This window comes from Lissotriton helveticus, chromosome 6 (assembly GCF_964261635.1).
Source record: "Lissotriton helveticus chromosome 6, aLisHel1.1, whole genome shotgun sequence".
NCBI lineage: Eukaryota > Metazoa > Chordata > Amphibia > Caudata > Salamandridae > Lissotriton > Lissotriton helveticus.
In genome coordinates, this window is record NC_136067.1 from 1,463,261,965 (window position 1) to 1,463,287,530 (window position 25,566).

At 45.3% G+C, this 25,566-nt stretch overlaps 1 protein-coding gene across 5 annotated transcripts in view; it reads left to right on the plus strand.

Annotated features, from left to right (window-relative positions):
* Positions 1-25,566, plus strand: part of TAB2 (TGF-beta activated kinase 1 (MAP3K7) binding protein 2) — a 247,110-nt gene that overhangs the window by 147,483 nt on the left and 74,061 nt on the right. For all 5 annotated transcript variants that reach the window (XM_078649268.1, XM_078649270.1, XM_078649269.1 and 2 more), the window contains one exon: positions 24,801-24,988. In XM_078649268.1, coding sequence (XP_078505394.1) covers positions 24,887-24,988 — 102 coding nt within the window. In that variant the 5' untranslated portion in view covers positions 24,801-24,886. The remainder of the gene's footprint in view (positions 1-24,800; positions 24,989-25,566) is intronic.

The following is a 25,566-nucleotide window of genomic DNA, read 5'->3' on the forward strand; positions in this document are numbered from 1 at the left end:
ATGTGAAATTAAATCAAAACAGTTAAAGAAGATCCAAAACCTTTGTAGGTGCGGTTTTATGTGAAATGAAACAACCTTTTGCAGCTTTGTGCGCAGTTAAGATTACCGGCCTAAAGGACAATTTTTCGGGTTTCCTTGAATTACAAAACTGTGTAAACAGTTTACCAAGTATTTTTGGTCCTAATCCTTTTAAACCAATTCAATTAACTTTTTCAGTCTGTGCTATTTACGGCTTTTTCTCTAAATTTCTGAAACTAGGTATATGATGTTAATTCAGAGTGATGGTGCCCATAGAGCATCTCTCTCCAATAGGTGCACGCAAAGCTTTACAGCCAAGATCCGTGAACGGGTAGTCGCTGCCGTTTGCATTGAGAAACCTTCGGTTCGCGTTGCAAAAGCTGCCACTCAAGTAGAACTTCTACTTGCGGAGCAGAAATCAGCAGCACCCTCTTGCGATGCAAGTGATGCCGTTCTCACTGATTTTACAGTGCACGACAAACACCAGTGCTAGAAATCCGCACGAATGGCACGAGGTAACGCAATCCACCGCTCGCGGAACTCCACATAGTTTGGTGGGGTTTTTTGGTCTCTTGCGCGGAACTCTGCAAACTCCCTAAACTCCACCCACGCCTACTTTTGAGTCCCTTTGGTATTCCGGTTAATGCTGTTCAGTGGAGAATAGAGTCCAGAATTGTTATGTGGAAAAAGTAATTAAATACATTTGGTGGTTTCAGACGTTTACAAACTTTGCAAAATACACCCATGGAGGTATAGATGGGATTTTTTCTGGAGAACCTGGATACTTTGTGCAACCATCTTGCAGCGACGATCTGTCACAAATCTCTTCACACGGCCTTTTTTATGGCACTCGGCTGTCATTTGTGTTGTGCTGTTAAAGTAGTATCTGCTTTGTATCAGGCGTAATGGTCTTTATGCTTGCTATGCAGTATGTGGGCTTCCGGCCTAACCACTCCCAACCCCTCTTTAATATACACGAGCAAGCCCTGTAGCTCTCTACTGCCCATCATCACTGATTACAAGTATTGCTCCTGACGATTTAAGGTGTCTGTAGGACTTTAAATCTACCAAATAGTTGTCACTTTAAGCAAAGGGTTAGTTTTATATCGATTATAAATGCCATTTTAACTGCTATACCAACAAAGGTTCAATAACTACACTAATGTAAAGGAAAATTTGATTTTCTGTTTCTGAAAGAACAATTTGGAATGACTGCGTTTTTCAGCTGTTCTCGTTTTAAAGGCATTTTACCGCATAACCTGGCAAATGGGGCCTGTCTTGCTGTGGCTTTGCATTTGCCCCTTGTGGCTTATTGTGTCCTGTGTGCTCGGTGCTTGCCAATGCCAGGAAATGGAAAATTGAGCTTTAAGCCACATTTCATAAAAAATATTTTGTGGGGCTCGCTGTTCTGTAAGTTGGGCGAAAGAAACCTTTTCAGGATAGAATCGAATGCGCAAAAAAGTCCTATTTTTAGGTCCTTGTAGTTTCCATAATTGACAGTTGATATCGTGCTTGTTCCCTGCATTTGGCTGCAATGCCAGTAAATACTTTACCAACACAATTAAGACAGGTGCACATTGCAGCCAACTGAAGGGAACAAGCACAATATGAGTAATTACACTAAAATATGGAAACTACTTCCAGAGGAGTAATGCTAATCCTGTAGCCGTTTAAATGGCTTGGAACCTTTTTAGTTCTGATGCACTTAGCATGCTGCCTCTCAAGAATTATTTGACTAAATATAGTTTTATTTTTAATACTCCTCGTCTATCTCCAGTGCTCTTTATTACCTCGCATGGAAGGCTGTAGCAGCACTAAGGTGTCGCAGTCGCTCTACTACCATGGTCTCTAACTCAAACCAGAGCTCGAGTAATTGCCCTTTCAAATGTTAAAATTAGACTTTTCCATATGTAAAGTGATCATCTTCATTCTCCAAACTTAAAGCTTTTTGTCAAATTCTGCTAGTCTTAAATAACATCACACACCAGCATCTCTCTGTAAGAGAAGTACTCTTATTTCAGGTAGTTCTTCCTCACCAGTGTATAGCAGTGACCTTCAAGCTTTATCCCGACATCCCCTCTGTAACCTGTACAAAGCCTCATCCAGTCCACCTCTGCAAAGCCTTTCTAAGCTTCTCTGCAAAATCCCACCCAGGAGCAATTCTACAAAGCACCATTCAGACCTCCTTTGCAAAGCTCCACCCAGGCACGACTCTACAAGACAACATTTAGTCCCCCACTTTAAAGCCACATCCAGAACCCCATTTCATACCCCACCCAGATCTCCTGTTAAACACCTAATCTAAATAAACTGTAAGTTCCCTTCTTCGACACTCCTGCATAGTCCAACAATGTGCCTTCTTTTAAAACGTAAAGTGCCCCCATTATCCGAATTCCATCCAGAACCCTCTTTAAAACTCCCCTGAAAAGCTTGGTTGTTGCATCCCTAAAAATCAGCCCTCACTTTCTCTACAATACCTCTCCTTACTCCTTCTGCAAAATCCTGTCAAGACATAATCTCCAAAGCCACGCCAAGATCACCTCTGCAAAGTCCCATCCATGCATGATACCTCTGCGAAGACCTATCCACCCGTATTTAAATGCGGAAACTTCACTACGTCGCTCTACAAAGACCAGTTAAGACATAGGCTCTAAAACCTGATGTGACCTGGGCAAAGACCCATCCAGATAACTTATGAAAAAGACATGTCTCGCTTTCGAAAAATCTCATTAAATTACCTTTCAGATACTAGTCAGTCTCTTCTTTAAAAAACCCACATCCCGTTCCACTCCACGTCCCGGTCCCATGTCCCAGTCCACGTTCAGTCCCACCTTTAAAAATCCCCATCCAGTCCCGAAATGTGAGTCTATATGCTCTCTTTATATTCCCACTAAGCCCCTCATTAAAAAGTCTGTCTCGTCCCCTTCTTGAAAGGCAGATGCTGTCCCATTCTTCAAAGCAATTGCTGGCAAGTTTCACAGGTCCAAACATGACTAACTGGCTCCATCCAGGATTTTTCTCCGAATTTTGAAATTTGTTCTGATTTTACAGTGTGACTGCAAGTCCCAGAATGCAAAGAAAAAGGCTGGACTAAAGTTGCTATTGCTGCTTGGACCTGGAAAGTTAAACAACATAGCAAAGCACAAGCCAGCCTGCCAGTAAAAAGCCTGATGCTCGCCTTTTTAAGAACAAATTCTACTTAAAGCCCACACGAGCTGCCCTTTTAATCCTCAGCACATCAGCTTTGTGACATAAGACCTCAAAAACCATGATATATTGTATTTTCACTGCAAATGTCACAAAAAAGCTGAATAGAGCTCAAACCCTCTTAGAAAGTATTTATTCGCTCAATGGCTAGGCCTCCCTGTTCACCCACACCTCTTCACCTCATTTTTAGGTTGCAGCCTACCAGACAGCTGCTGGTTTGCCTAAGACATCTTGGGGACGTTCAGAAAGCAGACCTAGGAATGCATTTGGCCGTTGTTTTACCATTGACTTTGTGGTTTCTAACTCACATTTTTAGGCTTTCTATTCGCTGGCTTTATTTGCGTTAGAGGGTCCAGCTTGAGTTTGTCCTTCCCATTGCCCAAACCTTGTTAACTGTGTTCTTCAACGAGCTTGCTTTCTGTAAACATGTCTTTAAATCTTGTTCTCATATTGTCACATTTGCTGTGCATTTAAGGACACCAGTCATATGTCCAGCTCTCTCGGACCTTGCGGTTTTTATTTTTCTTTCTCTGACTTTAAAGTGATCGGATTTATGTGACAATACTGCTGACTATTCCTGTAAGAGTAGAGGGTGTGCCTTCTTTTTGTCTAGAGTCAAAATGGAGAAAGTGGGAATTCCACTTGCAGGTGGAGGTGTGCACAGTATTACCATGACCCAAATGGTCTCATGCTTATCCTTTCATCATTTGTGTGAAAAAACTCTTATTCACTCTCAGTATAAGATTTCACATCATTTCTTTTCTTCGTTTTCCAAAATCATTTGAATTAATCCATTCATTCATGACGATTTATGACTTTAACATTTAACTTCTACCCAATGCATTTCGGGTCGAGGTTGACCCTTCCTCGGGGGTCTGTGTGGGAAACAAGGAATCTTATGAGCATTACAGCTATTACATCTGACTTTTGCAGTAATCAGTTTCTGGCTATTCAATCTCTTCATAGCAACAAGTTATCTACATAGAAAAATACATTCATAATCATCATGTAGATAACTTGTTGCTATGAAGAGATTGAATAGCCAGAAACTGATTACTGCAAAAGTCAGATGTAATAGCTGTAATGCTCATAAGATTCCTTGTTTCCCACACAGACCCCCGAGGAAGGGTCAACCTCGACCCGAAATGCATTGGGTAGAAGTTAAATGTTAAAGTCATAAATCGTCATGAATGAATGGATTAATTCAAATGATTTTGGAAAACGAAGAAAAGAAATGATGTGAAATCTTATACTGAGAGTGAATAAGAGTTTTTTCACACAAATGATGAAAGGATAAGCATGAGACCATTTGGGTCATGGTAATACTGTGCACACCTCCACCTGCAAGTGGAATTCCCACTTTCTCCATTTTGACTCATTGAAGAATAGTGCTCTTAGACAAAGCACTTAAAAGGAGTGAGTAGCACATAAATGAACTTTTGAACTAATAATAAAAGTGGGAAAAATTTTTTGGGGGAGTGCCAGACGAATCATAATAAAGATTCTTTTTGTCTAGCACACAACAACAAAAATTAACTGTGCTGATGTTTCTGAAATCATCAGAATTAGTACAAATGAAGAACATTTTTTTGTAATTCTGAAATGTGGTGGAATCATATATTTATATATGATCACAGCCCATCATTACACTAGATGACATTTTCACACATAGTATGTAGTAAAATCGTATTTCGATGCAAATGTAAGTCATTTTGATTGAAAATATGTTGTCTGTAGTGACAGCGCGCTACCACATCATGCATACTCCATACTACGCCACTCCATTCCTCTCTATGCCCTCCCACTGTGTGCCACTCCATGCCATTCAACTGCACCCCACTCTAGTCTATGCCACTTGCTCCACGACACAAGCTTCTCTAGTCCCAGCCCTTCCACATCAGTTACCCCACTCAAAATGTCCTCTCTCCACTGTATCCTACGCCACCCCAATCGACCCAACCCCACACCTCTACAGTCTATCCCAATTTACTCCACTCCTACCTATCCCACTTCATCCAGTCTCCCCCAGTTCACTCCAATATACCCCATCCTAAGCCAGTCTACCCCACCCACTCCATTCTAGTATACCCCAATCCACTCTCAACCCCATTGCAGTCTCCCCACTACAATATACTCCACTCCAGTCTACCCCACTCCATCTAACCCAGTCGAACCAAACCAATCTACCGCATTCCATTCAAATCCACCCCACTCTGTTCCAGTATACCCCACTCAAATCCACCCGACTCCAAGGTACCCCAATCCACTCTACCTGTCTTTACACTCCAGTCTACCCTAGTCCAATTCACCTAAGTCCATTCCAGTTATCCCCACTCCTGGCTCCACTACAATCTATCAAACCCCTCTCTAATCTACCTCATTCCACTATAATTTATCCAACTATAATTTATCCAACATTCCACTATAATGTATCCAACTCCTCTCTAATCCACCTCATTCCACTCTAGCCACTCCACTCTAGCCACCCCACTCTACTCTACCACCCCACTCTACTCTACCACCCCACTCTACTCTACCACCCCACTCTACTCTACCACCCCACTCTACTCTACCACCCCACTCTACTCTACCACCCCACTCTACTCTACCACCCCACTCTACTCTACCACCCCACTCTACCACCCCACCCCACTCTACCACCCCACCCCACTCTACCACCCCACCCCACTCTACCACCCCACCCCACTCTACCACCCCACCCCACTCTACTCTACCACCCCACTCTACTCTACCACCCCACTCTACTCTACCACCCCACTCTACTCTACCACCCCACTCTACTCTACCACCCCACTCTACTCTACCACCCCACTCTACTCTACCACCCCACTCTACTCTACCACCCCACTCTACTCTACCACCCCACTCTACTCTACCACCCCACTCTACTCTACCACCCCACTCTACCCACACCCCACTCTACCCCCACCCTACTCTGCCCCCACCCTACTCTGCCCAATTTTCCCCTCTCCACTTCTCCCAAATCTACCCCACTCCACGCGACCCTAATCTACCCAACTCCGATCTAACCCTCTCCTCCAATCTCTCATTCCCCTCCAATCTCGACTCCACTCCACTCTCCCCACTCCAGTCTACCCCATCTACCACAATCCATCCCACACTACCCAATCTCCCCACTCCACTTCACACTAAACTACCATGTGCCACCCAAATCTACCCCACTCCAATCTATCCTACCCCACTCCACCCCATACTACCCTACTCCAATCTACCCCAGCCAATCCACCCCACTCCATTCTACCCCAATCTATGCCACTTCAATCTACTCCCCATCCCAATCTACCACCCCACTCTACTCTACCACCCCACTCTACTCTACCACCCCACTCTACTCTACCACCCCACTCTACTCTACCACCCCACTCTACTCTACCACCCCACTCTACTCTACCACCCCACTCTACTCTACCACCCCACTCTACTCTACCACCCCACTCTACTCTACCACCCCACTCTACTCTACCACCCCACTCTACTCTACCACCCCACTCTACTCTACCACCCACTCTACTCTACCACCCCACTCTACTCTACCACCCCACTCTACTCTACCACTCTACCACCCCACTCTACTCTACCACCCCACTCTACTCTACCACCCCACTCTACTCTACCACCCCACTCTACTCTACCACCCCACTCTACTCTACCACCCCACTCTACTCTACCACCCCACTCTACCCCCACCCCACTCTACCCCCACCCCACTCTACCCCCACCCCACTCTACCCCCACCCCACTCTACCCCCACCCCACTCCCACCCCACCCCATTCTACTCTACTCTGCCCAATTTCCCCCTCTCCACTTCTCCCAAATCTACCCCACTCCACGGGACCCTAATCTACCCAACTCCGATCTAACCCTCTCCTCCAATCTCGCATTCCCCTCCAATCTCGACTCCACTCCACTCTCCCCACTCCAGTCTACCCCATCTACCACAATCCATCCCACACTACCCAATCTCCCCACTCCACTTCACACTAAACTACCATGTGCCACCCAAATCTACCCCACTCCACCCCATGCTACCCTACTCCAATCTACCCCAGCCAATCCACCCCACTCTACCCCAATCTATGCCACTTCAATCTACTCCCCATCCCAATCTACCACAACACACTCTATCCAACTCCAATCCACCCCACTCCACTCTTCTCCCCATACCAATCTATCACACACCACTCTATCTAACTTCAATCCAGTATACCCTATTCCATTCCAGCCTACCCCACTATACTCCAGTCTACACTACCACATGCCACCCAAAACTACCCCACTCCAATCTACCCCATCACCTCCACTCAAGTTTACCTCAGTCTACTCCACTGAATCCCAATCTACCCCACACCATTCTGTCCAACTCCACTCCGTTCCACTCCAATCTACCTCACTCCTACCTACCCAACTTCACTGCAATTTACCCTTGCATAATCCACCCTAATCTGCCCCAATCCACTCCTCTCTACCTCAATCCACTGCACTTCTCTGTTCCCCAATATACCCCACTTCGTTCCAATCTACCCCAATATATCCCATTCCACTCTACCCTGATCTACCTCACTCCAACCTACCCGACCCCAATCTATTCCACTTCACCCAATCTACCCCAATTCAATCTATCCCAGACCACTCCAATCTACCGCACCCCCCCAGTCGACCCCGTGCCATTCCACCATACTATAATCCACCCAATCTACCTTACTCCAGTCTACCTGACTCTGCTCCAGTCTACCCCAATCCACCCCATTCTTCCCAATATATCCCACTCCACTCTGCCCCAGTCTATCCCACTGTATTCCAATCTACCCATCTCTAATCTACCCACCCTAATCTGCCCCAATCCACTCCTCTCTACCTCAATCCACTGCACTCCTCTGTTCCCCAATATACCCCACTTCGTTCCAATCTACCCCAATATATCCCATTCCACTCTACCCTGATCTACCTCACTCCAACCTACCCGACCCCAATCTATTCCACTTCACCCAATCTACCCCAATTCAATCTATCCCAGACCACTCCAATCTACCGCACCCCCCCAGTCGACCCCGTTCCATTCCACCATACTATAATCCACCCAATCTACCTTACTCCAGTCTACCTGACTCTGCTCCAGTCTACCCCAATCCACCCCATTCTTCCCAATATATCCCACTCCACTCTGCCCCAGTCTATCCCACTGTATTCCAATCTACCCATCTCTAATCTACCCAGTCTTCCCCACTCTGCCGTTACCCGCCCAATCTACCCCACTCCTCCGCACTCTCCCACTCCTCCACACTCTCCCACTGCTCCCCAATCTCCCACTCCTCCCGATTCTATCCAACATCATGCCACTCTACCCTAGTCTACCCAAACTACCCACTCCAATCTACCACACTCTATTCTACTCTGCCCAATCTGCCCCTCTCCACCCTAATCTAACCCACTCCAATCTACTGCTCTAAACTCCTATCTACCCCACTAAAGTTTAACCCAATTTACTGTACACCACTGTTCCCCAATCTACCTTACTCCTATCTATCCCGATGAACCCCACTCGGATGTACCCCACTTCAATCAACCCAATCTATTCCACTCCATCCTAACCTTCCCCACTCCAATCTGCTCCTCTCCACTGCAACCTAACCCAATTCACTAAACTCCTATGTTCCCCAATCTACCTTGATCAACCACACTCCATTCTACCCTGATCAACCCCACTCCATTCTACCCTGATCAACCCCACTCCATTCTACCCTGATCAACCCCACTCCATTCTGCCCTGATCAACCCCACTCCATTCTGCCCTGATCTACCCCACTCTACCCTAATCTACCGCACATCTACCCTACCCCAGTCTACTTCTCTCCACTCCTATCTTCTCCACTTCAGCCTAAACCAATTCACTGCACTCCACTGTTCCCCAATCTTTCCCAGTCCAATCTACCCCGATGTACCCCACTCCATCTACTCCATTCCATCAACCCATTCTTCCCCACTCGACCCTAATTTACCCCACTCGACCCTAATTTACCCCACTTCATTCCAGTCTACCCCAGTCCAATCTATTCCCCTCTACTCCAGTCTATCCCAATTCACTGAACAGTTCGCCAATATATCCCACTCCACTATAGTCTACTCCACTTTTCCACCCGCCCCACACCACTCCAGTCTACCCCACTCCCCTAATCTACCCCACTCCACCTCAATCTTGCTCACTCCAAATTACCTTGTGATCCCATTACATTCTACCCTGCTATAACCTACCTGACTCCGCTCCAATCCTCCCCACACTAATATAGCGACTCCACTTTACCCCGATCTTCCCCACTCCATTCAACCTCACTCTGCTCTATGCCAATCTACTCCACTCTACCCCAATGTACCCCATTTCACTCAACCCCAGTCTATCCCACTCCACGCTACTAACCTTTAGCCATGTTGAGCAGCAGCCATACTGGTATACATAATAACTAAAATACATTGCCAAAGCCAATTGCACTCGCATAGGCGAAACTTATTGGCTTTGCCAATGTTTGTTAGTGATTTACTACAGTGGACACTTATCTTTACATGGAAAAGGCTCCATATAAGATCCATTTCCTTTAAAAATAAAAAGAAAACTCAATGACAATTTAGAATACTTTTATCAATGCAAAACCTCAATTGAGTTTAATTGTTCTGGTACGTGCTGGACCCTGGGGTGGAGAGGAGGCACGAATTTACGCCTTCTTCAGATTACTATAAACCACCTTCCTGTCAGAGGGTCGTGCTTCATTGTTTGAAGACCACTGGTGTGGAGCATCCCTTTATACTATGTACCCGAGGCGGTTTCTCCTAGACGACAGTAGTCTTAAGCCTTGTGCAGCCTGCTCTTCCACTGTCCGTGCCATTGACCTTGTCCATTGACCTTGATGGCCTCAGTGACAGAAATGTAAATAGAATAAATATGATCATGCTCTCCCGTCATTGCATCTACTCCAGCCGGTATCGACCCAGTCTGCCCACTGGTTTGCATTAAGGCCTATTAACCCTGAGAAACCTATCCTACACTGACCATTACGCTCAATCTTTCAAGTTTAGTTTACTCTCTTGACCCAGCATATGCCTCTATAGGTATAGTGTAATGTACACCATTGCCACGTGGTGTACATTACTGCACGATAAGCAGGCAAGTTTTGCAAAAAATACTCACTTCATTGTTAATGTGCATTGCACAACCGATTTTCACAGTAAACACGCCAGACCGGTTTGTCTTGGCTCAAAGTCGTTTTTTTAAATACTTTTTTATATTCCGTTGTTAAAAATGGCATTTATAGGTGTCGCATTCCGAAAAAAGTGTGGAGATGAAAAGGCCAATGGTCTGTTGAACGCTGCACTGATTTATCCAAACATTTAGACCTTAATAGTTGAAAATTACAGCGCCTCTTTTCAAGCAGTAGGCTTTCCAACTCTTCTTAAAGTGCACAGTATGAGAAATTTCCTTTTGAAGTGAACAAGCAAAGACATGCCAGATATTTCTATTTAGAGACATTCCTGGAATGCTCGAGAAGGTAGCCAGCGCCTTTAGGACTCCAAAACAGTTTTCTAGTAATGTTTGACCTAGAATGTGTGTAATAAATTGATAATGTCAAGTTTTTTGCAACTGTAGTTATATGTGGCTGCTTGTTAATGGCTCATCAGGATGCTATTTAAAACACAAGTACGTTAAATAATGATTTGTTTGAGGCCAGTATAGCCTCACAGTACACATACTTTGTAAACAATATGTTGTCCGTAGCATGCATCAAGTGCAAGGCTGCCTGTGAGTGCATAAAGTCAATACGAAATAATTGTATTTTTATTTCATTTGCATCTGGTTTTATCCCAAGTAACGTAAACTTTGCGGAACTTCGCAAAAAGTCTACTTTTTTGCTGCATGCCGGTTCTATCTAAATAATGTAAAATATGCACTCCTGTATTTATATTGGCACCTATTGCAACAGTTTCAGAAATTGCTTCTTTCTTTTACTGTACCAGTAGTTTCTTGGCGCTGATCTTACAAACATATGATCTTAAAATATGTATGATTTTAGACCTACTCCTAAAGAGGATTAAGATTTTAACTGAGCAGGCAGTAAATTCGAAAAGCTTGGTCCATCACAGAGAAGACTTCACGCCACCCCCAATGATTCTCCACATTCCTCTTAGATTGTTTATCCGTTCTTTTTAGCCTAACCCTGCCCATCTTCACATGTTGAACAGGGCAGAATGTGAAATTATGGTAGCATATGCACATCTGAGTTTGTAACAGATGGTGCACCCCCTTAATTTTGTATACAGAATTTAATTGAAACTTTATTTCAGATTTAATCCTTCAGATAGAGAAAACTTCTGCTGTGTCATTAGCTCATATTCAAAAAGTCGAACAGGTAAAGATTATTAGGCTTTGGATGTATACGATTTTTTTTAATTATTAATTACAGAATATTATGATGCCTGGGTAATTCATGTGGGTGGAAACAAGCATGCCAGGGATTAGAGGGTTTGCAACCCACATTAAAAAAAATAAACAGCATTGGTAAAGCCAATAGGTCTCACCTATGGGAGCTATTGGCTTTGCACTGTGTTTTAGTCATTCTGTACACCAGTGTGGCAGTTGTTCCACATGGCTAAAAGGGTGTGGAGTGCTTCATTTGTACTAATTCTGACATATCAGCACAGTTTATTTTTCTCTAGTTTTGTACTAGAAAAAAAACACCCTACACTCTCTCCTCCTACATGGGTACTCAGCAGGATCGTCACATGAATTCAATCCCTTTGAAGTCAGAGACAAAAAGTAGACCCCAAGCTCCTTGGAATGAAAGAGCCATTTGACCAATATCTTTGAATTCACAACAAATATGACAAGATAAGAACAAGATGTAAAGGCCTGTTTACAGAAAGCAGGTTTGTGGAAGAATGCAGTAAACACGGTTTGGACAATGGGAGGGAATAACTCAAGCTGGACAGCCTAAAGCAAATAAAGCCAGCAAATAAAAAGCCAGAAAACATGAGTTGCAGAGTGCAGCGCTGTGGAGCGTAGTGCAGAGTGGAATAGAGTAGATTGTTTGAGTAGAGTGAAGTGGTGTAGAATGCAGTGGTGTAGAGTAGTGCCGTAAAGTGTAGTGGTGCACAGTGGATTAGAGTGGTTTGGCATTGAGTGGAGTGATGCGCAGTAGAGTGGTGTAGAGTTAAGTGGCGGAAAGAGCAATGTTGCAAAGTAGATTGAAGTGGTGCAGGGTAGAGTGCAGTGGCAGAGTAGAGTGATGTAAAGTGGCATTGATTTGAAGTATAGTGACATATAGCGTTGCAGTGACGTTAAGTACAGTGGCACAGAGTAGAATAGAGTGGCGTAGAGTACAGCGACGTAGAGCACAATGGCGTAGCGGCGTATCATTTAGTGCAGTGGCATAGAGTAGAATTTTGTAGAGTTTAGTGGCGTGAAGTGTGGTGATACAAAGGAGTTGGTGTGGCATAGGGTGCGTTGGTTTTGAGTAGAGTGGCATAGCATAGAGTTCAGGGGAGTAGAGTGGCTAAGCTTAGAATGAAGAGGCGTAGAGTAGTGTAGAATGCAGTGGCGTAGAGTAGATTGTTTCAGAGTAGAGTGAATTGCTGTAGAGTGTAGCGGTATAGAGTATTGGTGTAGAGTGCAGTGTTTTTTTGTGTGCTTGGAAGAAAAAAAATAACATTGTACAATCTTCTTCAAGAAGACCCCCAGTAGCCATCACCATTGTCAGATAAATCCTCTCTCTTTGAAGTCCGAGAAAGCAAATTAAACACCAAGCTCCCTGTAAGACACAGACTGACCTTTGACTTCCATCTTTGAATGTACTGCAAACTTGACAAGATCAGAACAAGATTTAACGGCCTGTTTACAGAAAGCTAGTTTGTGGAAGTATAGAGTAAACAAGGCTTGGGCAACGGAAGTGACTAACTAGAGCTGGACAGCCTAAAGCAAATAAAGCCAGTAAATAGAAAGCCAGAAAATGTGAGTTACAAACCACAAAGTCCATGGTAGGCAATGGGCAGAATGTATTCCTAGATCAACTTTCTTAACCCCTTCCATGCTGGGCCGATTCTGCTCCTGTGCTGCAGATTTCAGTACACGAGCACTGTAGTGCATGACGGCTGGGGGGCCGTCATCAACATGGAAGGGGTTAATGTCCCCAAGATGTCTGGTAGGCTGTGACCTAAAAATGAGTGGACGAGACTGGAAATGTGATACTCTGGATGTAAACCTCCATATTCTTCTCTAATACAGCTTCGAGGACTTGGCCTTTGCAGAGCTTGGGACTATTGATAATTAGATCAAAGGCCATTTCAGATAAGGCAGTAGAAAAGATTGGCGCAAGAATATCTAGGGAACTGTCAGTCATAAGTTAAGATTCCCCACTCTAAAGAATTAGCACTGAGGGAACATCTAGCTGCCAGGTAAGTGATCAGTTCTAGTAGGTTATGTGATTGTGGCAGTCTTTTATTTAGAAACTGGCCAGAACAGTCAGGTGATGGAGTATTTTGAAACAAAGGGTAGTGTAAAAACTCAATAGTTACAGGCAGGGTGAAGCCTGAAAATAGTAGGTACTCGGCTAGGTAAGCAGTTTTTGTATATAACTGCCGCTCCTCCTTGTGACCTGATGCCTACCAGAATCTTGGTGAAAAGCGAATGATTTGAGATTACTACTCACTGTTTGGTGTAACCCATGATTCTGTGTTGCAGCAAGTGTCACATGTGTCAGTCTGTAGAATACCTAATTCAACTGTTTCGCCCCGATTTAGCATTAATAAGCACGTTTTAATGAAGTATGTCAAACTGTTGTCGCTTTTTAGTATTAATAAGCATTTGTGTAATAGTAGGTGTTAAACCAAACATATTAGGATCTAGTAAAGTATGGATTGCCACGTCAGACACAGAGTAGTTCCCATATAGATCCAGCACGTGGTGACCTCAAAGCATTTTAGAGGCTTGAATATTTAGACATGGCTTCAAGACAGTACACGTAGCAACCGGCATCTGACGTCTTATCTGTAGCTGCTGTCGTTTCCAGCGCACCTGAGTGCAGAATATACATTCATAAAGGTGTCCCTCAGATATGCTGAATGATGTATATCACTTTTGACCGTGCACCGCCGGTTAGAGGTGGCTGACTTCCTGCCTGCCACCGAGTAATGATGAATCATTTTGTGCACCTCATTTCTTCAGTTTGCCGGCAGTTTGTTTTCTAGTGTTGTCTTTTCGCACTAAGATGGTCATTACTTCTAACTTTTATTGCTTGTAAAAGAAGCATATATAGTTGTACTCATTTTAAACCATAGATTGTTCGAACTTTACGTTTGATTATTATTGGCCAATAAAAAGTTGGGTTTTTTCAGATTATTTTGGTTCTTATTGCTCATGTGCCGTAGGTGTGTGAAATTATAGATTAATAACAAACGTGTTATACGCAACCTATTTTAGTGTATTGTAGGCAGTTTTAGTTTGCGTTTTATCTAGTACAGCAGATAAAGATAAGCATGTTTGTGGCGAGTGGATCAGTCTCCAACAAGTATTACATTCTAAAGTTGAAAATTGAGGTTTTTGGTGACCGTTTTAAACAACAAGTTAAAATGTATTGAGTGTATTGGTGACCTGTTATAACCCTTTCTTCCCCTTGAGGCTCCTAATAGGTGAGAGTTGTTGGTGACCGTACCTGTTGTCTTTGGGGTGTGGTTACTGATAATTGTAATTTATTCAGAGGGGAGGGGCTTTAGAAAGTGCATTTATACTATTCTATTCAAATCAAGTTTAACATGAATTGCAAATCCAAGTTTTTCTTTCCAAGGCTTTGTCAAGGATGGAAGCATGTTCAGCCTGAGGGACTCAGTTTTGAATGGTCAACGGAGCCATAGAGAACATGCCCCAGGAGGAGAGCTGAATCGTGCTACTCCCCCCGATTTCCATTTGCCTAAAAAAAAAATCGCGGTCTTAGGTAAAATTTTATACTTTAGTTTCCTTAATACTTTCCTTGTGAAAGACCAATTCCGAATGATCGCCCAGGTTCTATCGGCTCTACGGAAGGGATCGGTAATGGTGTCCAAGGACTTGCGGGAAGTGTAATTTAATTTGTGGAGCAAGAGCCTGAAGTCCCACGGGTGTTTATTCCTTTATGTTGTGTTGAAGGACGACTTTCAGTCTGCCATTCTGCCCTTTAGGTTGGCTTCAGGCCCAAGTTTTCACTACAGTCAATTATGGCAGTGGTGGCAGTCCATCTCCGCAGTCTTGCTGTTTAAGTCGGGCTCTTTGCAGTCTTTCACGGATCTCTTGCAAACAACCATCTCACTGCTTTGTCCTTGGTGTTTTCAATGAGCTGAAATTCCACCTCCGGCTGGTAAAGAGGGTCCCCTTTACAGGAGCATTTATGGGCACCATAGTGTTCAGAGCCTTCCAGCCTCTCAAGGAAGTCCTGCACATTCAAAATCTGATCCTGATATTTTGTGCTTAGGACTGGGTTCCGATCCTAATAGTTCTGAGGCTTCTTGGCCTCTTAGCCTTTTGTACCCTGCTGGTGCCTCGTACCTATTGGCACATGTAGACTCTCTAGTGTAAATGTGTTTGATGAGCTCAGCACTGGGGATGCCTCACAGACAAAATGCATATATCAGACAAGGCAGTAATGGTGGATGAAAGAGGGCATCCTGACATCGTGCTTTCTCCAGTTTCCGGACTTCTTTATTACTTGATGCTCAATTAAATTCATAACCAAATCTTTAAGAGTATCCTATTATTATGAAATGCTTTTAACCCGGCGTATAAGGCCTTTCATGACCGTTTTAGGTAGTATGTATCGCTGGTAATTGCCATCTAAATTTTGGCCCAGGTTTTCCATCTATCCCCTGTAATAAAATCCGTCCACTTTGTAAAACTATTAACCTTCTATCTTGCTATAAAGGCCTTATAAATTCTACCCCATTTCTCCTACCCCAATTTACCCAAGCAAGTTGCCGGGTTAACATAGAGGAAGTAATAGTTCATGTAAAACCAAGGTTTCCATTTGTGGGGACACTGTAGAGTTTTTTTATTGATCCTTTCTTGGGGGATTTAACCAATCTTAAAATTTATTTTATATCATTATCTTTTAAAATCATGTTCATGAAATCATTCTCAAAATATAGGTATGTATGCACCCTTCTAAATCTGAATGCATTTTGGGCAAAATGTTCTTGATAATCGATTTCAAATTGGAAAATGCTAGTCCTCCTTTTCCACACATATTAGTAAAGTACTTAGTACCAGTCTGGAGTTGGACTTATGCCAGATGAAAGATGAAATCGTAGACTCAGTTTTCTTAATTGTTCTTTTTTTTTTTTCATAAGTTCAAGGTAGAACGCATGGAAAAAAAGAAAATAATGGAAGCTCAGCTATCTTTATCAAAGCCACTTTGCCTAATAGGGCAAGTAGTAGCAGCTTTCCTCTTGCCTAATGTGCTTGAACTTTTAATGAGAGGTCTAGAATTCAGTTTATCCTCCACATTTTTTGTAAATCTCACTCTTAAATCTCTTGGGTTGAGTAGGTACACAGTGTTGTAATTGAGTTAATGAACTTTCGAAATGACAGTTGCATAACATTATTTCAGTTTTTGCTTTATTGATATTATATCCTCCCAAGATCTGAAACGTTGAAAGGAATTCAAAAACTCTTTTGTTTCCTTATCTGTATCCAGGATCAGCATTATATGGTCCACATAAAGTTTAAGTTTATCCAACTGTTAAAGAGGTGACTGAGTTATCCCATCCTTTTGAATGACAATAGCCAAAGGTTCGATAAAGGCAAACAACATTTGGGAGAAGGTGACAGCCTTGTCTGGTCCTCAATTGAGCTTTAACTCTCCTGGCCTCTGATGCATTGATAATCTCCATTGCATCAGCGTTGTTATACATGTTATGCGTACACCTACTGATCTTGGAGGGGAAACACACATTCCTCTAAAATGCTCGGCATCTAATGGAAAAATTGCAGCTGGAATTTGTTTTTCAGAAATGACGAGAGCCTCCATTAAATAATTTGTATTTGTCAACAGCTGACGGCCAGAGACAAAATCGTTTTTATCTGAGTGGGTTAATTTGAATGCTATATTATTGAATCTATTTGCCAGACGTTTCATAAAGATTTTGTAATCCGTAATTAACAATGCAATTGGGCGGTATGTTTTGGATCCTCTGGGTTCTTACCCTTTTTCAAGAAACCCTCCACATTCCTGGCACTGAAAGAGGGGGTTGTTTGGACCTCTGCCTAAATCTGCAACAAATCTGTTATGTCCTGCAGGATTTCTAGATGTGAAGTACCCTCCTCAGACTTTCACCCTTTTGGAGATACTACTTCACAATCTATTCAGAAGGTGAAATTGCAACTAGAAGTACCCATCAGAAGACAAGTTATTTGTCTTCAGTAACACTCTGTTCGAGGCATGTGGGCTGCTAAATTCATATCTTAGCATTAGATCGCCGCCTAGTGTTGGGTCCGGATGATCGCACATTGTTGTCCTGGAAGAGTCTTCGAAGTATCCTGAGATAGGTGGCTCCTCCCCTGGACTACAGTGCGCATGGGCATCGGCTCCATCCCCAGATTGTTTTTTTCCGCCATTGGGTTCGGATGTGGTCCCGACTTCTCTTTGTCGGAACCGAGAAAAACTAACTTTTTCAGGCCAAAAGGCCTTGTATTTTCTAGCGTCGGTATTGTTCGCGCACGGTCTCGGGTTCTTCCAACTCTTGAAGTCGGATTCAACGGAGTCTACACTCTTCGAACATCGAGGCCTTCTCATCGCGACACGACTACAACTTTACAGCATGGAGCGGAGTCCGTTTAAGTACTGTCCGCTCTGTGGGTCCAAGTACCCACATATAGACCTCCACCCGGTCTGTAACAAATGCCTTTCACCGGACCATGACGACGGCAAGTGTAAGGCTTGCGCTCAATTCAGGTCGAAAAAGACTCTCAAGCTTCGGCGCGCGGTGCGCCTGGAGGCCAGACAAGCGGCCCCCGATCCAGAAAACATCTTCGGCGACCAGGAAGAAGATGAACAGGGTCATCTTCTCCAAATCTCCCCACCCGAAACGGAGGTCGAGGCGGATCCGGAGGACGACGACGGAGTCGCGGGTCAAGACCTTCAATACGTCGACGAGGTAGGGGACGTCGAAGAGATTTATGGGGCCGCGGCAGATAGCTCTGGAGACGAGCTATGCCCCGAAGGTTTCGAAGATCAAGATCGGGTCACGGGATCGCCAAGTGGCCTTACCCAAGACCCAGTGCCGCAAGCCACGGCCCCGCCATCAGGCCCGGCCACGGACGTACTTGCTGGGCAAGCCGGATCGAAACCGAAACCTGCGGTGTCGACGACACCTAAAATGGCCGACCCGAAAACGAAACCGAAACTTATGGACTCGAGCGTCCCTAAAATGGCGGCCGGCCCACAAACACATACTGCACCCGCTGCCGCATCGGCTCCGTCGGGCTCCGGTCCGCAGAAGCCGAAGAAGTCTATCGATTCCGCTGGAACGAAATCGGCGCAGGAGGAGGGCTCCTCTAAAAAGGGTGGTCGGCACGGATCAACCGCTGCGACACCGTCTAAGCACGCCAAGGCCAGCAGCGTAGTGGATACGGAACCGACTCAAGCGCACGGATCAACTGCTGGCACGTCTGCGCATCGGTCCAAGGACTCTGGGTCGGCGTCAACGGCATCGGCGCCCAAACCTCAGAAGGGCCACCATCACGTCGGATCCGAGGGGAAGGTCAAGACGTCCTCGTCAGCGCCAAAAGCCACTGTGGATGAAGCGTCTCCCATCGCCGCTTCGCTGCAGAGAATCAGGGAAAAGGCCGCTGCTACGTCGGCTCCGTTGCCGTCGCCTCAGACGCCGAAGGATGCTCCGGCCAAGCCTAAAAGCAAGCTTCTCTTCCTTCTGCCGCCGAAAGAGGCTCCGAAGGCTTTTTCTACAAAATCGACGCCAAAGAAGGCGGATTCTTCTACGGCAGGGGTACCTTCAAGTCGAGAACTCGGATCCGAGGACGATTCTGAGCACTTCATCGACGCCAACACAGGCAAATTGACAATATACAAAAGAAGGATCACATCAGAGCCTCTAGACTCCTATGTTATCCCACTAAAGAAGAAAAAAGTTCCTCTGGACGCTTCTACCCTCATAGAGCCTATCCAGCCTCCTCCAAGAAGAAGCCCTACTCCCTCACCAGACCATTCTGATGGTGAGGGTTACAATGAGGAGGACCAATACACCTTCCCAGTAAATGAACCAGATGCACACACAGATGCATATGATGACATTGGTGACCAAGGCACCCAAGGTGTGGGGCAAGACCCACAGCTTTTCAGTGCACGTGCATCCCCAACAGAGGATTCTGCAGGTTTTCATGCACTAATTGAGAGGGCAGCTGCTAATCATGATGTGGACATGCATGCTGACCCGGTTGAAGAAGACTTTCTCTTTGACACGTTTTCAGTCTCTGAGAGGACTGTAAAGACACTGCCTATGCTCAAGGGAGTCCTCAAACATGCTGCGGACATCTTTAAGGAACCCACTAGGGCGAGAGTGGTCAATCCACGTATTGAAAAAAAGTACAGACCAGCACCTGCAGACCCTGCATACATTCGGGGACAGTTGCCGCTAGACTCCCTGGTGGTCGCCAATGCCCGCAAACGGGCCAACTCCCAAACAACGGGTGAAGCTCCTCCCCCGGATAAGGAGTCCAAAGTGCTAGAGGCAGGGGGCAAAAGAGTAGCTGCACAAGCTGCCAACTTTTGGCGTATTTCTAATACACAAGCACTCTTAGCACGTTACGATAGGGCGCATTATGACACCCTAGAACAGATTGTACAACACCTGCCTCCAAAGTTTCAAGAGGGCACAAAACTGCTTATAGAGGAAGGAAAGTTGATCTCCAACGCAGCCATCAAGTGTGCACTTGACGCCGCAGACACAGCAGCTAGGGCGATCAACACTAGCGTCATGCTGAGACGACAGGCTTGGCTCCGCATATCTGGGTTTAAACCTGATATTCAGACAACCATCCTTAATCAGCCAGTCAATCCTGATCGACTGTTTGGTCCAGATGTTGACACCACCCTCAAAGATAAAAAAGGACACAGAAACTGCTAAGTCCATGGGGGCCCTACAGTCACAACAGTTTCGTGGCAACAATTTTCGTCGCTCAGGTGCACGTGGAGTCACCAGAGGACAAATGGGTCAACAATCTCAATTCTCAAAAGGTGGAGCACAATCCTCGTTCACAAAACAGAACAAGGGAGGTTACAGAAATAACAGCAACAGAGGTCGCGGCAGAGGAAACAACAGCTCCCGCTCCTCTACCCCAAGCAAACAGTGACTCTCTGTCACTGCCCCCCGACCACTTAACACCTGTCGGGGGGAGACTGCAGCAGTTCCTGCCCGTCTGGAGAAACATCACCACAGAGAGGTGGGTGCTACAACTTGTCCAGTACGGTTATTGTCTAGAGTTAAAGTCCACTCCACCCAACATTCCACCAAGGCAACGGCCTATGTCCGCAGAGCATTTGCACTTATTGCAGCAGGAAGTAGTGGCGATGCTGCAAAAAGGCGCAATCGAGCTCGTGCCAGTGGGAGAGGAAGGAACAGGGGTATATTCCCTGTACTTCCTTATTCCAAAGAAGGACGGATCTCTCAGGCCCATTCTAGATCTACGTCCCCTCAACCTGTACATACTGTCGGAACATTTCCATATGCTTACACTGCAACAGATTCTCCCCTTGTTAAACCAAGGGGACTTCTTGGCAACCTTAGATCTCAAGGATGCTTATTTCCACATTCCACTACACCCGTCCCACAGGAAATACCTCAGGTTCACTATCCAAGGCAAGCATTACCAGTTCAAGGTCCTACCCTTCGGAGTCACCACAGCCCCGAGGGTGTTTACCAAGTGTCTGGCGACAGTAGCAGCGCACCTCAGGAGGCAGAACATCCATGTCTACCCCTACCTGGACGACTGGCTCGTTCAAGCCAAGTCGGAACTACAGTGTGCCGCGGATATGTCGACTACCATTCACCTCCTTCACAATCTAGGTTTCTCGTTGAACTACCCAAAGTCGCATCTTCAGCCGGCACATGTCCGGCAGTTTCTAGGTGCGACGATCAATACCCTGACGGCCATGGCTCAACCAAACCAAGTCAGGATAGACAGCATGCAGTCTCTAATCCAGAAGTTCAGACCACAACACTCGCTTCCAGCCAGAGTGTTCATGCAGTTGATAGGCATGATGGCCTCCTGCATCTTCATAGTCCCTCACGCACGGTTACATATGCGCCCGCTCCAGGAGTGCTTAGCAAATCAGTGGACACAGGCTCAGGGAAATTTAACAGACCTAGTGTTGGTTACCAGTCGGGCATACGACTCTCTGCATTGGTGGACTCCACACAACCTTTGCAAGGGCCGACTGTTCCAGGAGCCAGTGCCACAGATTATCCTGACGACGGACGCATCTCTCCAGGGTTGGGGAGCTCATCTGCTCACTTACACAGTGCAGGGACTATGGACGACGCAGCAACAGAAGATGCACATCAACTATCTGGAACTGATGGCAATCTTCATGGCAATCAAGTCCTTCATTGTACATCTGTGCAACAAGGTAGTGTTAGTCCGGACGGACAACATGACCGCGATGTACTACATTCAAAAGCAGGGAGGCACCCACTCGCCACAGCTGTCTCATCTGGCTCAGAGCATGTGGAAGTGGGCCATTCAAAGGAACATTTTCCTCATGGCAGAACACCTCCCGGGCAAGGACAATCAGATGGCGGATCTGCTCAGCAGATACAGCCATCAAATGCACGAGTGGGAGTTACACCCATCTGTACTCCACCCGTACTTCCAGCAGTGGGGTCATCCGGAGATAGACCTGTTTGCAACAAAAGAAAACGCAAAATGCCAATACTTTGCCGCCAGGTTCCCTCACCCACAGTCGCAGGGGAATGCGATATGGATGAACTGGTCAGGCAAATTTGCGTACGCTTTTCCGCCAGCCCCTCTGATACCGCTGGTGGCAAGAAAGCTAAGGCAGCACGCGATGACTCTCATCCTGGTTGCTCCAACGTGGGCGCGCCAAGCATGGTACACCACGTTCCTCGAACTCTCAGTGGTGCCGCATCAAAGACTGCGCCTCACGCCCAGGCTTTTGACGCAGAACCATGGAGAAATTCAGCATCCAGATCCGCAACAGCTCAACCTGGCGATCTGGCTCCTGAAGTCCTAGAGTTCGGATACCTTAACCTGCCTCCAGAATGCATGAACATCATCAAGGAGGCAAGAAAGCCAACTACCAGAGCATGCTATGCTGCAAAATGGAAGCGTTTTGTCATTTACTGTACTGCTTATGACATCAACCCGCTAGACGCATCTATCCCTAACATCATTTGTTATCTGTTGTATCTTTACAAGTGCAATCTAGCGTACACTTCCATTCGGATACATCTATCCGCCATAGCGGCTTATCTTCAAAACAGGCAGCATCTCTCTGTCTTCAGAGTGCCTGCCATTAAAGCTTTCCTTGAAGGTCTGAAACGAGTCATTCCCCCAAGAACACCACCAGCTCCGGTGTGGAACCTCAATGTGGTCCTCACCAGACTGATGGGACCACCTTTTGAGCCACTGCACTCGTGTGAACTCCAGTTCCTAACGTGGAAAGTAGCTTTCCTAATAGCTATTACGTCACTGAGGCGTGTTAGTGAGCTACAAGCGCTCACAATCCAAGAGCCTTTCATTCAGATTCATCCAAATAGGGTAGTGCTACGCACTAACCCCAAATTCCTTCCGAAGGTGGTGTCACAGTTTCATCTCAACCAAACTATTGACTTGCCGGCATTCTTCCAAAACCCACAAACGGTAGCGGAAAGAATGCTCCATACATTAGATGTACGGAGGGCGTTGATGTACTACATAGACAGGACACAACCCTTTAGAAAGACAAAACAACTTTTTGTTGCCTTCGCACCACAACACAAAGGCAACCCCATTTCAAAAGCAGGAATAGCCAGGTGGATTGTTAAGTGCATCCAAATATGTTATCAAAAGGCCAAGCGCACTCTAACCATACCCCCAAGGGCGCACTCCACACGCAAATTGGGGGCATCCATGGCTTTCCTAGGGAACATTCCTTTAGAGGACATTTGCAGAGCAGCCACGTGGGTTACACCACATACCTTTACCAAACACTACTGTGTTGATGTACATTCCAAGCAGCAAGCTGCTGTAGGACAGGCTGTTCTCAAGACACTCTTTCAGGTTTCTGCAGCTGGCACGGGCAACCGCCGCTGATGGAGGGACTGCTATGTATTCTATGCTAAGATATGAATTTAGCAGCCCACATGCCTCGAACTGAATATGCTACTTACCAGTATGCATCTGTTCTTGGCATGTAGGGCTGCTAACATTCATATCGCCCACCCTCCTCCCCGGTGCCTGTCGCAGCTGCAGATATACTATTGTATTCAGTCATTAGCATGGACATCCTTTATACTTTTCACTCCATCTTCTGCCACAATGGCGAAAAACAATCTGGGGATGGAGCCGATGCCCATGCGCACTGTAGTCCAGGGGAGGAGCCACCTATCTCAGGATACTTCGAAGACTCTTCCAGGACAACAATGTGCGATCATCCGGACCCAACACTAGGCGGCGATCTAATGCTAAGATATGAATGTTAGCAGCCCTACATGCCAAGAACAGATGCATACTGGTAAGTAGCATATTCATTCTGATGTATACTCTAACTTCAGATTCCTAATGCGCTCCCAGTCTATGTACTGGACTCCTGGCAATCCTAAAATTCCAGATTACATTTTTATCAGTCACCTTCAATTTGTTTGTGTGCTCTGCCTTTAAGGGTGCAGGTGGAGAAAGTTTTTTTTTTTTTAAACTGGCGTCTGCGCGCAGGACAGGCACTTATGTGCGTTCACTCCATCCTCTCCAGGTTGAATGTCACCTTAGAGCCACTGGGCATGCCCTCACTGGTCTGCATGTGCGAGCATTGCTGTAAAATTTGCCAGGTCTAGTCGGGCATCTTTGGTAGTCTAAAGGTGAAGAATCGGCAGTAGTTTCCTACCAGAAAGAGCGTTGCCGGAGGTAAGTAACTTATTCCAGTTACAAAAAAAGTATGTCATATTGCCAAGCTACGCTCCTTTCATTAGTACTTATTGATTAATCTGAAGAAAAGTGGGTTTAAAAACTGGGGTCTCTTTATTGTTCACGCTTGGATTTATTCCACCTCTGGGTCCTAAATATCTTCAAAGCTGCTCTTTCATCACTCTAGTTGTGTAACACCTGCAGTCCTCTGTGGGAAGCCTTCCAGTATTAGTTAGTCAGCTAGCCAAAATTCTGTTTATTACTTCAGAGTAAAAGACTTAATTTAATCTTCACAGGAAAAGGCTGCTGATAAAATTGCACTGCTGCCTTTGCTTAAAGGGGCACTTAAATAATGCATTTCTGTTTTTTTTCTCCTCCCCTCCCTCCCAACAGAAAATGCATGGACCGAAGAAAAGTTGGGGTTTCATTAAGGCCTAGGACTGGCTCTTGAGCAATAATTCTTATCGGGCAGTATACGAATGGACCAAGAGAGCCCGCAAATTGATTTTCAGGTTTTACATGACCTGCGACAAAAGTTTCCTGAAGTGCCTGAAGATGTTGTGTCCCGGTGCATGCAGCAGGTGAGTGCTTCACAATAACTACATGTAATTAATTGTAGTATTTTTAAAAAAAAGCAAACGTTTACAAAAGACAATAGATTTTAATTTCCCATATACTTGTGTGTTCTACAAATATTTTATTTACTAAGCCTGTGATAACGTTTTTACTTTTTTTTCTAAACTCTTTATTGGATTTTACACATACCATGTAATAGCAGAACATTTCATTACAACCCCTCATTATAGCACCAAGAAGCCAATGCATTGAACAGTGTTCATCGGATACGGGATCAATTCAGAATCATTAGACATGTAATGAAATTGCTATTACGCTAAAACATGTCCAGCAATAAGCTTTTTCTCCAAAACCCCCCTTCCCTCTGCTCCAACTCGTAAAACCCCTAATCCCATCAGCATAACAACACAGTTTGACCTAGTGATATGGTGGTTACTGGAGAAGTTTCGTAGGAGAGGTGTAGGCAACGGGAGAGGAGGCGGTCTTAGACTAAAGAGGCCTGTTCTTCACCCCTAGAATTGGTATAGATGAAGCATCTTTGTACGCGAGGGGCAAGCAGTTAACAGCAGGCCCCTGGAGAGAT